We start from the raw sequence: 17,050 nt of genomic DNA on the forward strand, positions 1-17,050 counted from the left end.
TCCTCACTGGCTTTGCCCCGAGTACGAATGACCATTGGTCGCTCATGTCATATTTCCTACCCCTCGCGGTTTTAAAGAAATGAATGACAAGTATGTTTTTCCTGTTTCCCTCGAACCCCTCATGGGTAATAGAGTTTCAGATGTTGCGCGTTCCACGGTTTTAGCTCGGGTTTGTCGTCTGGTTTGAGTAATCGATAAGCTCCCTCGCCAGCTTTAGACACGATTGTGTATGGTCCTACCCACCTTGCCGCTAGTTTACAACCCCTTTTGTCACATTCCCAATCGGCTAGATATTTCAGCACTAACTTCCCCGGTTGAAACTCTCTTGGTCGAACTCGTTTGTTGTATTCTCGTTGTAATCTCTTTTGGTAATTCTCCATTTTTTGCAACGCCATCTCCCTTGTTTTCTCCAAGTCATCGAGCTTGGCCAATATTAGATCTGCAGATATGTTTCGCCTCCTGGCTTCAGTTCTTGTGGTGGGTATCATTGCTTTAGTTGGTAGTATCGCTTCAGTTCTATAGGTCAGCATGAAAGGTGATTGCCATGTTGCTTCCCTTCGAGCGGTTCGATAGGCCCATAAAACATTGTAGATTTCTTCGCACCAATTACCGTACTCTCCATCTAATTTTTTCTTCATATTATCAGCGATAGTTTTGTTTGTGATCTCGGCCTGCCCATTACTTTGAGGGTATATGGGGGTATCCTTGTTTTTATGATGTGTTTAGGTGTTAAATAGTAGGTCGATGTTTTCTCCCTGGAGCTGTTTTCCGTTATCCGAGACGATGGTCGGAGGTACTCCGAAACGACATATGATGTGCTCCCAAATAAACCTGAAGACGTCTTTGTCACAGATATGTCTCAGTGGTTCCGCCTCCACCCATTTAGTTGAGTAATTCGTCGCTACTATTAAGTATTTTCTCTGCCCCGATCCCACATGTAATGACCCACGATATCGATCCCCCACTTGTCTAAGGGCCAAGGGCTCACCATCGAGTTTAGAGTTACAGATGGAGCATGTATCTTCTTACCAAATCGCTGACATTCTTCGCAAGCTCGTGCCATTTGTTTTGCATCATCATTCATGTACGGCCATAAGTATCCCATCTTTTTCGCTCTCGCTGACAAACTTCGTCCCGAGCTGTGATTTCTGGCTGCCCCATAGTGTAGTTCGTTCAGTATTGTCTGGCCTTCTTCCTTGCTCAAACATCTTAAGAGGGGTCTCAAGTACGATTTTCTGTATAAGATTCCATCTCTTAACTCATAAGCGGCCGATTTGCTTTTGATCTTGTTGATCTCGGGTCGCCCCTTGGGTAATTCGCCTGTCTCCAAGTACGAATGAATCGGCTTTCTCTAATCTCCATCTGGATATCTATCGGCCGTATTGATAGCCACGTCGACAGATATCTCGGGTGTCTCTGGTATGGATGGGGCGAGGAGTCTCATGACACGAATTCCCTCCACACTTGGGTCTCCGAGCTGGGAGGCGATGTATGTCCGTGCATCCGAGTGTCGATTGTCTTTTCTGCATATGTGGCGGAATTTGATGTTGGGGATCTGGTTGATATAGAATTGGGCGAGCTCCCAGTATTTCTGCAGAATTGGATCGTGAATTGCATATTTGGCCGTGATTTGTCGGATTACCAACTGTGAGTCGCTAGTTAGCCTTACATCTTGTAGGCCCATCTCAACGATTAATCTCAGGGCGTGAATCGCAACTTCGTACTCGGTGACGTTGTTTGTCGCCTTAAATTCCAATATAAACAAATGGACCATTTTTCGTCCCTTTGGTGTGGTAAAGACTATCCCAAGTCCTGATCCATCTTTGTTTGACGCTACATCAACGAATACTTCCCAACGTGATGGGCTACTTGCATCGAGTAAGTCGGCCGGGTCTTCTCGATTTTCTTCCATTCCGGGTATGTCCTTGACCTCATCTTCGTCGCTTAGTGGAAAATCTGCCAAAAAATCTGCCACTACTTGTGCCTTCACTGCTGTCCTCATTTCGTAGAAAACGTTGAATTATTTTATTTGCGCCCCCCATTTGGAGATCCTTCCAGATCGGCATGCATTGTCTAGTATCGCCTCAATAGGTGATTTTGTGAGCACGCGGATCCGATGGGCTTGGAAATATGTACTTAGCTTCAAGGTGGCGAAAGCTAGCGCTAGAATCATCTGTTTCATCCTTGTATAATTTTTCTCGGCCGGACTCAATGTCTTGCTAATGAAGTAAACAGGCTTTTCCTCGTTCCCTTCATTTCGAACTAAGGCTGCACTGATAGCATATGAAGTTGCTCCGAGGTATAATGTGAGGACCTCTGACGGCTCGGGTCTTTGTAATACTGGAAGACTTGCAAGATGTAGCTTAATATTCTGAAACGCCTCCTCACAGGTGTCCGTACATTTGAATTTCTCTCCATTTTTAAGAGTGCTAAAGAAATACTTGCATTTGTCGGACAACCGAGATATGAATCGCCCCAATGCTGTTATACTTCCGTTCAGCTTTTGTACGTCTTTTATTGTGGCTGGTGACGGCATCTCGAGGATGGCTCTGACTTTCTCGGGATATGCTTCTATCCCCTTTGGAGTGATGATATATCCCAAAAATTTGCCCGATGTGACCCAAAAATCGCATTTGGTCGGGTTAACTTTCATTTTATATTCTCTCATCGTTCGAAAAATTTCCCGCCGGTCTCAGATGTGATTCTTGGCTAGGCGACTTTTTACTAGCATATCGTCGACATAGACCTCGATGGTGTTGTGGATCTGATCCTCAAACATATCGCCCACCAACCTATGATATGTGGCGCCTGCATTCTTCAGCCCAAACGTCATCTTGGTGTAGCAGTATAGGCCCTTTGGTGTGAAGAATGAGGTGTGTTCTTGATCCTCGGGAGCCAGCGGGATCTGGTTATACCCCGCGTATCCGTCCATCAATGTTAGTGCCTCGTACCCCACTATAGATTCCACCAGTTCATCGATACTTGGGAGAGGGAAACTGTGCTTCGGACAAGCTTTGTCCAGGTCGCTGAAGTCGATACAGATTCTGACTCCTCCGTCTCTCTTTGGTACCACGACCATGTTAGATATCCACTGTGGGTAGTGCGATTTACGAATTATTCCCGACTCATGTGACTTCTTTAGCTCCTTCTCGACGGTCGCCTGTAATTCTGGTGCGATTCGCCTCATCTTTTGTCGGACTGGCTTGAAGCTTGGGTCGATCCTTAGATGGTGACAACATACCTCTGGATCTATACCCTCCATATCGTGCATGTTCCATGCGAATGCGTCCATGTTTTCCTTTAGCACCGCCACGAGATGGTTTACCTATTCATCCGATAGTAAGGACCCAATCCTTACCACCCTTGGTTCCTCTTCAGTTCCAAAATTAATCTCTCGAGTAGGTTCCACGGCCGAGAAGTTTGGTCTTGATTCCTTCACCGGCGTCCTCTCCTTTAATTGTTATGAAGGCTCGCTTCCTTGTGCTTCGTAAGCCATGACCGCTTGCGAAATAACCTTTTCCAGTTCTCCTGTGACTTTGGCTTCTTTAGCCTTTTTCTTCTCTCCCCTTTGCCGTGCTCTCCGCTCCTCATTTATATGGGCGTCGGCCTGCATGCACTGTCGGGATGCTTGTGGATCTCCTACGACTTCTGCTATCCCCTTGTACGTTGGGAACTGTAATCTTTGATGATAGGCCGATGCCACTCTTTGATTCCCGCGATCCATGGTCTTCCGATAATAGCTTCATAGGGCGAGGAGACATCAACCACACAGAATGTGGTTAAAGTATCCAGGTAGCCACCTCCATCCGATACCCTTAGAGTTACTTAGCCCTTCGGGATGGTTACCGTCCCATTAAAACCGTATATATGATATGTTGACGGGACGAGTATATCCTTTTGAACATATCGTAGAAGAGTACTTCGACGGAGATCCCACTATATACTAGTATCCTTCTTACCCCCTATTCCTCAATTAGCAGGGTAATAGCCAACGGATCACTCTGAGCTTGGCCGTTCATCAGGACATCTTGGGCCGAGAAAAAGATAGGTCGCACCATCCACGGTTCCAGAGGCAAAGCTTTTGCTACACTGAAAATTTCCTTCCCACTATGATCTCTCTTGTGGATTCTATACACTATTCCGGGATTCAGATTGTACGCTTGAGTGGCGGAATGCGAAGTCGTGTTGAAAAACTGCGTGGATCTGTCGATCCGAACCTGATGGACTGGTGCATTGGGCGCTGCGGTCGTCTGGGCTGGATGTCGGACGAACTGTCTCAGATAACCATCTCTGATAAGGTGTTGCATGATGTCTTTCAGTTCTCGACAGTTGTTTGTAGAGTGGCCTCGATACTGATGATAATGACAATATTCCGGGTGATCCTTGGTTTCTTCGAACTGTATCCCTCTTGAAGCTGGGTATATGATGTCACTCCTTTTTTCGACTTCTTTGAAGATTTCTTCCAGTGGAGCATTCAAAGGGGTGTACGTTCTCGCCTCGTGCCTTGGCCTCTTCCTTTTAGCTATCCATTCCTTCTTTCCATTTCCTCGCACGGGCAGACTCGGTCTCTTCTCGGACCGTCTTTGAGTATCGTCCGACGTTGACTCGGGCGCTGCACTAGCTTCTTGCACTCCTCTATTTCTTGACTCTTCCTGGATTTCTTCTAGGGCGATGAAATTCTCTTGTATTTTCCTCATTTCTTTCAACGGTTGTGGTTTCTTAGTGAACATGGCTACCCAGATGGGATCCGATCTCCCAAGTGCGTTTTCAAACCCGAATATCTTCTGGTCGATGGGTACTTTCCCCTTAGTCGGCGCCAGAATGTAGTGGCATGAAACTACACACTACATCCGATGAAGTATAGGGTGATTCCACACAACATGAAGAAACATAAACAAATATAGACACAAAGATTTACGTGGTTCGGTATGATTACCTACGTCCACGGGGTGAAATGATGTGTATTATTATTCTTCTTCCTTCGTTACAAGTTGTACTCTCTCTCTAGCGGTGATGTTCTCTCAACTCAAGTAGGATGACTTGTTTTCTCCCCCTCTTCGACCTCTCTTTCTCTCTCGACTAGCCCTTATATTTATAGGCCAAAGTCGACATACAATAGAATTACAATGTTGGTCACATTACATCATTTTAGTTGTTCTCTATCAGACCTTCACTGAACGCCCGACTTCCTGGTTTGACCGATAGTTCTTCACCCGAGGCCGAGTCTGTATCGCCTGGTTAGCACGATGTCGCCCTTCTTCCTTCTCGTTCCTTTGTTTGACCATCTTCCTTCGTCTGACCGAGTGCTTTCTGATTGTTCGCCCGACCTGTCAGAGGATAAGGGTCACATCACATCCGACACCTATTGGGCCATCACGTCCGACCCACGTGATACCTCGCTCTTTGCACCGCTCTTTTTGCTTTTGTGTATCATAGCTTAGGATCTTGCCACCTAGCCCTGTGGATTATCTACACCTACAACAATTTTCCTTAAGTCCAGCTAATATTTCAACATTCATTATCTTGTAATCACCACTCTTGCAATCATAACCAAACGCACATATGCGTGGAGAGGACCCAAATTCGGGTATTATTTTGTACTCGTTAGTGTCTGGGTTCCATATACAAAAACAGTTTCTTTTAGGATTCCTAAAGCAAATCAGGCCATTACAAGAACCCACCAAATCAACATCGTGAACATATGACGGACGAAAATATTTCAACGGTTGTTCTATTTGGACAACAACTAATTCACTCACCGAATCACAAATGATGGAGTTGCATCCGTAAGTGTCCGTACTCCTGTCATACATTTTTAACATAACGATGGGGTTCTTCTTCTGCGCCGTAAGATTAAGATGTAATTTAATAAAACTGGGAGTGGAAATCAACTCAAACCAAGTCTTGCAGACACTTACATGTAAGTAATGATTTCACTGGTAGCATTAAGAAAAATTTCGACGTAGATATCTTCAGGAACCCTTGACATCGCTATAGGTGCAATACTAACACTATTCTTGATAATTTATATTTATGAAACCAACTGCTTGTATTTATAGACAAACCAGACGTGCATACCCTGACTAGGAATCCACAATTAAAGAAGGGAAACAATCCGTATAAAAGTAATTCAAAACTATTGATAATAGGGATTCCTAGTTCTAGCAAAATACTAGTACCAATGAAGTCTTTCCGGCACAGGCAGGTTGGATAATATTGCATGATTCGATACACATTTCTTACCATAGCCGGTTAAAGTAACTAGGTTAACTAGGATGATCGGGCCAAAAGATCCAGACGGGTCGGGCCCGGAATGTACAGCCATAAAATCAGATGATGAACGAGAGATGAAAAAAATAAGATAACAGAGAAATCAAACAAAGCCTCAATAAAATTGTATTAATAGATCGATAAATGCACTCTAAACTTAAACATGGATCAGCGACATGAGATATCTAAGCACCAAAATATATACAGAACTGTATGCACCAGTACAACAAGCTGCAATGATTTACAAAAACAAAGTCTAAAGGAATAAAACACTCTCAATGTTACCTGATAGAATGGACAACTATTAGTTTTCACTAAGCACCCTTGTGTTCTCCGTGCGTACCCTGACCTGATTGAACTAAAAATTGTTTGGTATAAACACGGTGACGTCTTTCTCTAGCATAGATAACCCAGAAGATCAAGGAAAGCATCACCGCAGATGAAACCAAAACCAACCCAACATAGATCCATTGGCTATATCGTCGTAACCCAGGACAATAATCTGTACCAATTGTTGAGAATGTGTCCCTCACAAATGTGCAGTCTTCAAGGTCAACTAGGAATGGACCATAAGCATAAAGCCCATAGCTCACATTAACTGCTGCACTCATCTGGGTGTAAAACTTAGGGGTTATGCGGCCGACTGTTGTACAAATATCTGTTGATGAAACGTCGCAGACATAACTCTGCCACACCTGCATGAGATGATGCATCAAAGGAAACACATGTTACTTGCTTTTAAAATGGTGTTCATGGTAACATTTTTGAATTTAAGATTTCGACAGTAACATTTTGCTGACCTACTTAGACTATAGAAGTGCAGGTCAACACGAATATACCGGGTGAGGGATGGCGACATAAACATTGTTAAAAAGAACGAGTTCCATTGCTGGTGGACGTTTTAGGCCATCCACTCGAATGGACGGGTAAAACCAAGTGTATCTAACTAAAGAGATAGATTAGACTCAAGTTTACCTTTGTTGCATTGTTAAAATCTACTTCACCGGGCGAACATCCCCGATCAGTAAAATCAGCATTAAAGGGGTTGCATAGAACAGGAACCTTTGGACCAGATTGGTTGAAGTAAAATGGAAAGAAGCTTGGTGCAAAGTTGTTGTTAGAGACGTTGGTGATGACTTGGTTCACCACGCCGACCAATTCACTTGTAGCTTCTTTGGTTCGTAACAAGGTCTCAGCTGCAGTAGCATTATCCACACACGGCAAGATATCATCAAGAGCTGTATGAGCAGTCGGGTGTTGAACCCATTCATTCATTGCTATACACGTGTCTGCAGTAACGCTAATCATATGACAGAAAATGCATGAGATACTTCATAATGAACTTCCACAACAGAATGGAAAAAAATACTGGACATGTTGCGGAAAAGACATCACAAGAATGTGTTCCAGGAATCATAAGCACGTAATAGTGTTCATTAAACGCAAGAAACTTATGATTTTATTTTTTTTACATACTTGTGAAGAAGGAGAAATATTCCACAAAGGATAAATGTGCCAGCAACAAGAATCCATCCAATGATAACCAAGCTGCAGCGTTTATTACCAAAAAGCAAAGTTAGAACAGATACAAATTCAAGCGAACATATGTTCAAACTCAATAAGCCAAAATAGATTCAAACGGACATATTTTACAACACAATAAGCCAACATAGTCTGGGAAGGTAAGTTATCTCATGTACTCACATGGACACAATAAATTTCATCCCAAGAATAGAGAACACTGCATATAAACACAACAGAAAGATCAAACGTCAAAGAAAGGAAAGTATTCAGAAGAGTTGATGCAGGAGAATTTTGAAAATGTGTCAGAAATTTAGTAAGGTTCTGGTCGATCTATACAAGGAGCTCAGAACATGTAATCAAAGAGTTTAGATTATTTAAAAAATTATACTTCCAAACAAATTCAATCTCTTATTAATGTTTCTATGGTTTTCTCTACTCTTAAGATTATTCTACGCATAAAGAATGCACCATACGAAACTTGAATAAAGTTAGGAAATCAATGTACTTACAAAATCCAAGAAATGCCAAAAAGAGCATTACAGCAGATACGATGATAAGAACAATTCTCCTGCATGAAAATAACAAATAAACTTCATTAAGAACAAATCATGCACTTATCCATGGAATAAGATATGGAAGACTTCAAGTTTGTGCTTACACAGTGTCCAAGGCATCTTGTATCTTATCCTTATTATTGTCCGTACGAGTTGCAAGACTGTTAGCTGAAGAATTAATTTTTGTTTGAATGTCGTCAATCTTAGTCTGCATATCAGAAGGTAAGAAAACCCTGTCTATCGTGATATTCTGAGCTGAATCAAGATACTCGGAAATGTTTCTAAGGTTGTTCACCACAACATCCCCCTTCTCCAAAATAAATCCGAATGTACGTGTTGTACTTCCATAAAATTTGCCTTGACCAGTGTACAGGACAACACATCCAATGCTGAAACCAGAAAGAAACGTGTGAGTTTGGCGGAATCAGAAAATGGCTTATGCCCCTTCTTCTCATGAGCAAGATATCGGCCAGTGAATGAATACATATAGGCAAGGCAGTAGTAAGTGTTCAGCTTGGGTATAGAACATCAAAGAAGATAATGTCTAACACCATGTTAAAATCCTAGTGACTAAAACCGTGGAAAAAATTTCATTTCTATGACCGACCTTCTAGATCTAGAGTACAAGTAGCAATACACCACCCACGTCCCATTCTTAATCAAAGATTAACAAAAAGAGAATACAAAATATGCAAAAATACTTACATTGCCATAATGGTGAAGAATATCAGAAATATAAGTGAGAGAGCATATGCAAGTCTAGAATAGCCATATGGTTCCCTCGGACAGCAGCAATAACAGGTACAAATGAAACACAAGGTTATTCCAAAGAGAACAAACCAGATTGCAGCAATAGCAAATAATGGAACAGCTGTAAATCCTACAGACTGCACATGTAAGGGGGGGAAAACACAAATTAATAAATAAACAAATAAACAAAACAAGAGAACGTCGAATACTAAAAACAGAGCAATGTTAACATTAAGGCACCAACATAAACAAAATGTAAACAATTCCAATCCTAATAGCTGGACTACAGTCGTGTTGGTTTAACATTCTACAAGAACTTGTTTTTACTAAAATTATATGGTTTAATTTGATGCCTCTTGGGGGCAATTGGCCGAAAGTTGACTTTAGCCGGCCTAGCCTCAGGGCCAGAATTAGATAATGCAAGATTGAACCCCAGATGAGATAACAAACTTAACTAATCCATTCCCAACTCATTTCAACAACAAATGAAACAATTTCAGATATGTTAAAACAAGAATGCCTAAAATTAGACAAACCAAATTACAAATTGAAAACAATTGCAGCAAAAATTGACAAACCCACAAAGCAAAAGTGAACATAAATTAAGGAAATGAACAACACTTACAGCCCAATAATGCTTTTCACTGATATTCCAACCACCTCTATACCTCTTCATATTATCAAGAGGATCTTTCCTGAATGTCCTCCTTTCAGCTAGAATCAATGTTGAATTATCTACCAACACTTCATTTCCATCAATTGTCTGTAACAATTCTCTACCCACCACCATTTCTGCAGAATTTCAAACAGTGCAAGAAAAATTCAATTTAATTTTTATTATTTAAAAAAAAATTGAGAAACCGTTTCTAGAAAATAGAGATAAAGAAGAAAAATCAGTACCTTGGTGATTAAAAGACTGAGAAACTCCATGAGAGACACAGCAGGAGATTATGAGGAGAAGAGTTGGTAGTAGAAGGAAACTGGTCTGTAATCTAAAGGATAACATTTTAGGAAAACAAATTTGATCAAAACCCAGAAAATTTTTTCCTACAAGATGAAGTATTTGAGAGGAGAGGAGGGTTTTTGGTTGAAATTGGGATTAAAGGGGTTAATCTAAAGGATTTTATGGTTTTAAGAGAAAGATTTTTAGTTTTTGTGAAGGCTTAAAGGGAAAGCAGTCTCTCTCTCTGTCTTCAGAAAAAGGAAACAAAAAAATATAATCAGTCCGTTTACGAGATTACCCCTCACCATGTGGAAGTACAATTACGCCCATAGAAAGTTGGTCCAGTATGCATCACTAATTGTAATTAACTGGTGTTGGCTACCCAGTATTAATATCAATATTAACTACAGAAAAATCATTAAAATAATTGAAAATATTAATATCCATATTTATATTTATTGAGATTTTTATTTTTTTTGTTTTTTTTGCTACACTAGCTTGGAGCCAAAAACTAAACAAACACCCTAACTTCTCTCAAACAGCTCTACCAGATAGGTCTTCGCTGATCAAATGTCTAATGCCAGCGGGAGGTTCCCTCGGACATATTTGCAGCTCCTCCCTTCGCCAAGTGGTCTGCCACAAATTAGCCTCTATGTATCTTTAACTAGAAGAGATTACATCAAAACAAGCCTTCAATTGTTGAATATCTTCCACAAACACATTCATATTCCATGGGATTTGGGTTCCTTCATGCAAAGTTGAATGGCAAATGTAGAATCGCATTCCACCCCTAGGGTCTTTATACCTAACTCCTATACAAGATATATATATATATATTTAATGAGAATGTAATTCTCAAAGGGAAATTTTTTTTGATACAATATATTTGTATGGGCATATTTGTGCAGCACATAATATATACTATGTATTTTGGCAAAATAATTTCAAATCCAGATTTATTTCATATGTCATTGACTAGTGAATTCTTGACATTTGAATTCAAATTCTCGAATCAGTTATTTTGTCCAATAATAATATGTGCAGATTTTATTAGTGGACTACTGATTTTATTTCCAAATATTTTTACGATAAATATATTTAAAAAGCAAATCTAAATATTTTTTTATTCTCCGTAAATACAAAGAATTTTAGAGTGTTGCCCTCTCGCCAGAGATGCTCTAACAGCATCGGTCGGTTTGGTGGTCAATTTCAAACCGCTCATTAGGGATAATTTTGGACCAGTTTTGATATTATTTTAGATTTATGAAGGTGTCAGTGTGTCCCTTCAGCTTTAACTAGAAACAATCAACAGATGGGACACACAAAGTACAACAGTAAGGGTATTTTGGTCCAATAAAAAATGATTTGAATAGCTGGAATATCTTCTGGACAAAAGAAATGCCTTGGAAATCTTCTATCTCTTCCTTTTGAAAACTGCCGCGTTCTTGTTGGTAGGTCCTACGGCCATTTAACAGCTATGCTATCATAATCATATTCTTTGTCGAATCACCTTTTTCTTCTTTTGATGTTTCAATAGTTGCCAGAATTTTTGTGGACACGTCGCAGGAACCCGCACACGTTGCGGAAGCACGGTTTTTTATATTTGAAATTTGAAAGTTTTATTGGGACGTTTGGAGGGCGCTTAGAGCAACTGCAGTGGTGCGATCAAAACCAAAGATCAAAGATCAAAAAAAAGACCAAAATTTGGGTTTAGTCCGTGTTGTGACGCAACGGTACATGATTAAAATTTCATCAGACGGACTTTAAAAGTCCGCCCCATTTTTTTTTTGTAAAATTTCATCGGGCGGACTTTAAAAGTTCGCCCCATTTTTTATAAATTTCATCAGGCGGACTTTAAAAGTCCGCCCCACTAATATTTCATCAGGCGGACTTCAAAAGTCCGCCGCATTCTTTGTAACTTTCATCAGACGGACTTTAAAAGTCCGCCTCATTCTTTTTTTTTTTTATTTAATTAAAATTTCATCGGGCGTAATTTAAATCTCCGCCCGTTAACAAGCGTACTTTAAATTTACGCCCAGCAACAAGCGTACTTTAAATTTACGCCCGACTATATTAGAATTTGGGATTTGGTCGCGACCATATTTGGTCTGGAATTTGATCTTTGGTTGGGATTTAATCTTTACTCCGTTCCACTGTGTTACGATCTCATCCCAAATTTTTGGTTATACTCGCCCACTGTGGATGCTCTTATTAAACCATAAGACGTGATTGATATTTGAAATTTTTATTAGGTCCTACGGCCATTTAACAGCTATACTACTTACTGCACGTGACAGTCCCTAGCTGGAGGAGATCCAAGTCCGGCCAAACAGTCAGTACTAAACAAACTGTGAAAACCAAATGGTTAATACGGTGTTGGGTGCAATAATCAAAAACAAAGAAAAAACAAATAAACAAAAAGTTATTGATACTTAGCTCTTTTATAGTGGAAGTGATTGTTTTGACGAAATGAACAAGCTCCTCATATCTCCGCAACAGCAACAGGGTAAAACTTTGGAAAACAGAGTGAGTCGCGTGTTCAACACGCTGTCCTTAAGACATTAGCTCCCGGCTACACTCAAGAGTGATGCTATAGCCCTCACAGGACGGATATCTCCAGGATAAAACACCCTAATACACCTACTACTAGCATATGTAGTAGATGCTCAACTTGAGCTTGGCAACTCCGAAAAAAACATTAAGGAAAATCGCGAATGCTAAAGAAAGCAATACAAAATATTTTCCTTGGGGGTCTCTCTAAAATATAGAGAATCCCCTTTAGGGTCTCTCTAAAATATAGAGAAAACCCTTTCCCCATGTTTTCCCTTAGGGGTCCCTCTAAAATATAGAGCAATCCCTTTACCATATAGGGGTCCCTCTAGAATATAGAGCAACACTTTTTTTCCATGCTTTTACAAAAGAAGTGAATTTGTTTATATAATTGACAAACTCAAGTTAAGAAGAGCTCCTACCCTATGTGGGACTAAAAGTCTTATATAGTTTCTTAAAAACAACTAAAGAGTGGAAACTCCACTATGTGGGACTAATAAGTTTTCGTTCATAAAAGAAACACTAAATTAAAATTTTTAAAAAAGTATTTTTATTAATCGTTTTTCCAACAATCCCCCACATGAATGAAAACTCAATAAAACGTGAGAAACACAGATAGATCTTGGTAAATCAACAACCCAATCTCACGACCCGAACTGACTGAACAGACAGACAGATCGTGCATGTTGAATTCATACTAGCCTTTTCAACGTCCTCTCCTTCACACAGTAGTGTGTTTATCCAGGGTCATACTATGGATTGCATAAATCATAATAGTATAGAGAGCTTTCATCTTTAGTTTCTCACAAGTGAGACTAAAGGTTTCTTTCACCGAAGTGAAAAATCATGAACTAGTGAACCCTTAGTGACCCTTAGGTCCTAAGAACTAGTAATACCAAGACCATAAAAACAACATAAAACTCATTTTCTCAAAATGAATTAAAAATACATAAAAACGAAAAACAGAAAATACCACTATAGGCAGAGGTGTCCATGAGGTATTGAACCTTTGCTTAGTGAGAGATTACCGGAACTACTTGTTAGACAGTGAACGCGATGTCTTGAACTGCTAGCGTTTGGTGTAATCCGCGATAATAACCTCGCATGATATCTCCAAGGTTGCTGCCAAGCTCGTGCCGTTGTGTCCGTTTTGGCCCTGGACTTATCCTGTTTCTCAGAATGCTCTAGAGAATCAGCTCATATTCTCATAGGAAGCGACCCACTTCCCCATTCAGATAGGTGAATTCGATCAAGAGTGTTTACTGCTACACCTCACTTCAATCTTAAATTGAAACAATAGAACTCATTAAGACTTATTAAAAAGTCATCCTTCACACGCAGTCACACTATCACGTCTACACCATAGGGAAGGGACAGAGAATGAAAATCTCTGATAGTGTTTACCTTTACCCACCAAAAATTAGTTTCTCATTCGAAACCTTGATCATGGGATCTCCAGTCAGCAAGGTTGAGTATCCTTCATGGTAAGTTTAATATATGAGCTTAAGCCCCAACCCCCTCGATGCATTTTTGACTATCTCTTTGTACAATCCTTTCGTCAAAGGTTGCGCGAAATTCTCCTTGGACTTTAGCCAATCAATGGAAATAACGCCGATTGAGATTAGTTATTACTTAGCTTTCACTATTATAGCTTGGCTAACACAATGTATAGATATAGCTGGCACAGGCCTATGCCAGAGAGGAATGTCTTCTAAAAAGCATCTTAGGCACTCGGCCCCCTCTCGTGCTTTATCTAACGCAATACTCTCAGATTCCATAATGAATTGAGCAATATATGTTTGTCTGGAAAACTTCCAGAAACAAACCCTCTTGCTAGAGTGAAAACATATTCACTGGTAGACTTAGACTCCTCTGAGTCAACTATCCAGTTTGCATCACAAAGTCCCTCAAGGACAACAAGATACCTTTCATAAATAAAACAAAAGGTAATAGAGTATTTTAGGTACCATAATACTCTATTAAGCGCATCCCAATGCTCTTGTTCTGGACTACAAGTATATATACTTAACTTACTCACAATATAGGCAATGTCTGGACTCTTACAGTTCATTAAATTCATCAGACATCCTATCACTCTAGAGTATTCAAGTTAAGATATTCCATTACTCTTATTTTTCTCGAATCTACAAGAAGAATCGTATGGAGTAAGGCATGCTTACAATCAGACTGATTGTATCTCATAAGCACAAATTCAACACAATGAGAATGACTAAGACTATAAATGTTAGATTATCTTCTAATCCTTATCCTTATGATTACATCAATAAGGTCTAAGTTTTTCAAGTCAACGTTATCATTCAGCGTATGTTTTAGTGGAATTAATTATATCCACTACTCATTATCACATGATCAAATTATCATGTCACTGTTTACGTGCTTATTTGAAAACAATACAAATATTTGTTCAACTTGCAATCTTTGTCTTCACAACCTTTCACTACAAAGTCCTCAGGTTGGTCTATGTAAATTTCTTTATCTAATTCACGGCTTTATAAAATTTGTATTAACATCCATCTGATGTATCTCTAAGTTTTTTATGGCAGTAATAACAATTAGCGTCTCAACGAAAGTAATTTTTTTCACATGCGAACTAGAATCAAGGAAATGTACACCTACTTTTAGTTTATATCCTTTAGATATCAACCTAGCCTCATAATTTTTCCACAGTTCCATCTATCTTACGTTTCCTCTTAAAGACTCATTTACATCCTATGGTCTTACTTCCCGGAGGTAAACTAGCATGATCCCAAGTCTGCTTCAGACGGACTTTGTCCATTTCACTAAATGAAGCTTCTTAGCAGAGTGGGGTTTCGGTAAATGTTATGGACGAAGCTATATTTTTGGGTCCTCTATTTTAGGTTTAGGGATGGAAACCTTATCCAAACACCCCCACACTTTGAAGTATGCATAATAAGGTTGTCTACCTTTCCACAGTTCATATGGAGTTTTATCTGATCCTTTAAAAGGTACTCTGTTCAGGATATAGCAGGCTGAGAGGACAGCTTCCCCCCACAAGTTCGAAGGTAATCCTGAACTAATTAACATGTCATTCATCATCTCCTTAAGGGTACGGTTCTTACGTTCAGCTAAACCACTCGACTGAGGTGAATAAGGAGGGGTAACTTCGTGTATTATGCCATGTTTTACACAGAAATATCCTTTCGGAATTTTATACTCACCACCATGGTCAGACCTAATGGTTTTAATGGTAGTATTCATTTGGTTTTCAACTTGAATTTTATACATCTTAAAGGTTCTAAGGCATCATCCTTACCTCTAAGCAAATATATATGACAATACCTAGTACAGTCGTCTATAAAAGTAATAAACCATTTCTTACCACCTCTAGTTTGAATCGGATTCATGTCAACTAGGTCCAAGTGAATTAATTCTAAGGGTTTAGAATTTCTATGAACATTGTGCTAAAAGGTTTTTTATCATATTTTGATTCTACGCGAATTTAAATTTTGTGTTCAATATCCAAATTAAATTTGGGTATGTAGCCTATGCTATCTAGTTTATGCATTGACTTATAATTTACATGTCAAAGTCACACAAAAGAAAGAACAAGAATCAACTATGTTCATTTTATCAGATTTTCCTTTAAGCTTATAAAGACCCTAAGTCTTATAACCGTCGCCTAAAAAATCACTGCCCTTAGTTACAACAAGTTTTCTAAATTCACTTAAGATCTTCAATCTTTTACCATCTACAACATAAAAAGATACAAGATTCTTGCATATGCCCGGAACATGAAAACTTCATTCAATGTGAGAATATTACAGATATGAGCTTCTGCTCGACCTTTTCCTTTTATGCAACCTCTGTTGCAGATGAGTTACTCATATAGAGTTTCTCGACATCCCCTATCCTATAATAGGAGATGAACAGGTCTCTGTTTCAGCAAACATGCTTAGTGGCTCCAAAGTCCACCCATCAATATCTCTCACATTAGTTATTAAAATAACTTCCGACATCATGCCACTGAACTCGTTCTAGTTTTTTTCAACTAAATTAGCATTAACTTACTACTTATTAAGGTTCTTACGTTGTCTACAATTTACTGCCATATGGCTAGGAATTTACAAACATAAAAATCACCCTTAATTAAAGTAATGCTAGATTCAGGTCTACGAAACATACCTTTATTATGAAGACCACGCTTAGTGTTGCGTTCGATGTTCTCACCTTTGCCATCTTTGAAAGATTTGTTTCCAACAACATGCGGCTATTAGCCATGTCCCTCGGAGATGACACCTTTATTCACAAATCACAATTCCAAATCAGAAAGTAAAATATGAGTTTTGAAGATAACATCTATATATACAAACTTCGTTTGAATCAGCGTTTCAAAAAACTCATGGTTACCCCACAAAAATTAATTTAGTTAACAACAAATTTCTGCTAGTCAGAATTTTTCAGAAACGTTTTTCTGTTT

The 17,050-nt window shown here is 39.4% G+C and overlaps 1 protein-coding gene across 1 annotated transcript; it reads right to left on the reverse strand.

The window, feature by feature from the left end:
• Positions 1-6,371: 6,371 nt before the first annotated feature.
• On the reverse strand, positions 6,372-10,278 carry LOC113318212 (transmembrane protein DDB_G0292058-like). Its single transcript, XM_026566350.1, has 9 exons — positions 9,999-10,278; positions 9,724-9,890; positions 9,054-9,235; positions 8,453-8,737; positions 8,304-8,362; positions 7,975-8,011; positions 7,747-7,818; positions 7,246-7,570; positions 6,372-6,965 (listed from the first exon to the last, which is right to left on the reverse strand). The coding sequence occupies exons 1-9, from the start codon at positions 10,102-10,104 to the stop codon at positions 6,585-6,587; spliced, it is 1,614 nt and encodes a 537-aa protein (XP_026422135.1). The 5' UTR covers positions 10,105-10,278; the 3' UTR covers positions 6,372-6,584.
• Positions 10,279-17,050: the final 6,772 nt, after the last annotated feature.

This window comes from Papaver somniferum, chromosome 10 (assembly GCF_003573695.1).
Source record: "Papaver somniferum cultivar HN1 chromosome 10, ASM357369v1, whole genome shotgun sequence".
Classification (NCBI taxonomy): Eukaryota; Viridiplantae; Streptophyta; class Magnoliopsida; order Ranunculales; family Papaveraceae; genus Papaver; species Papaver somniferum.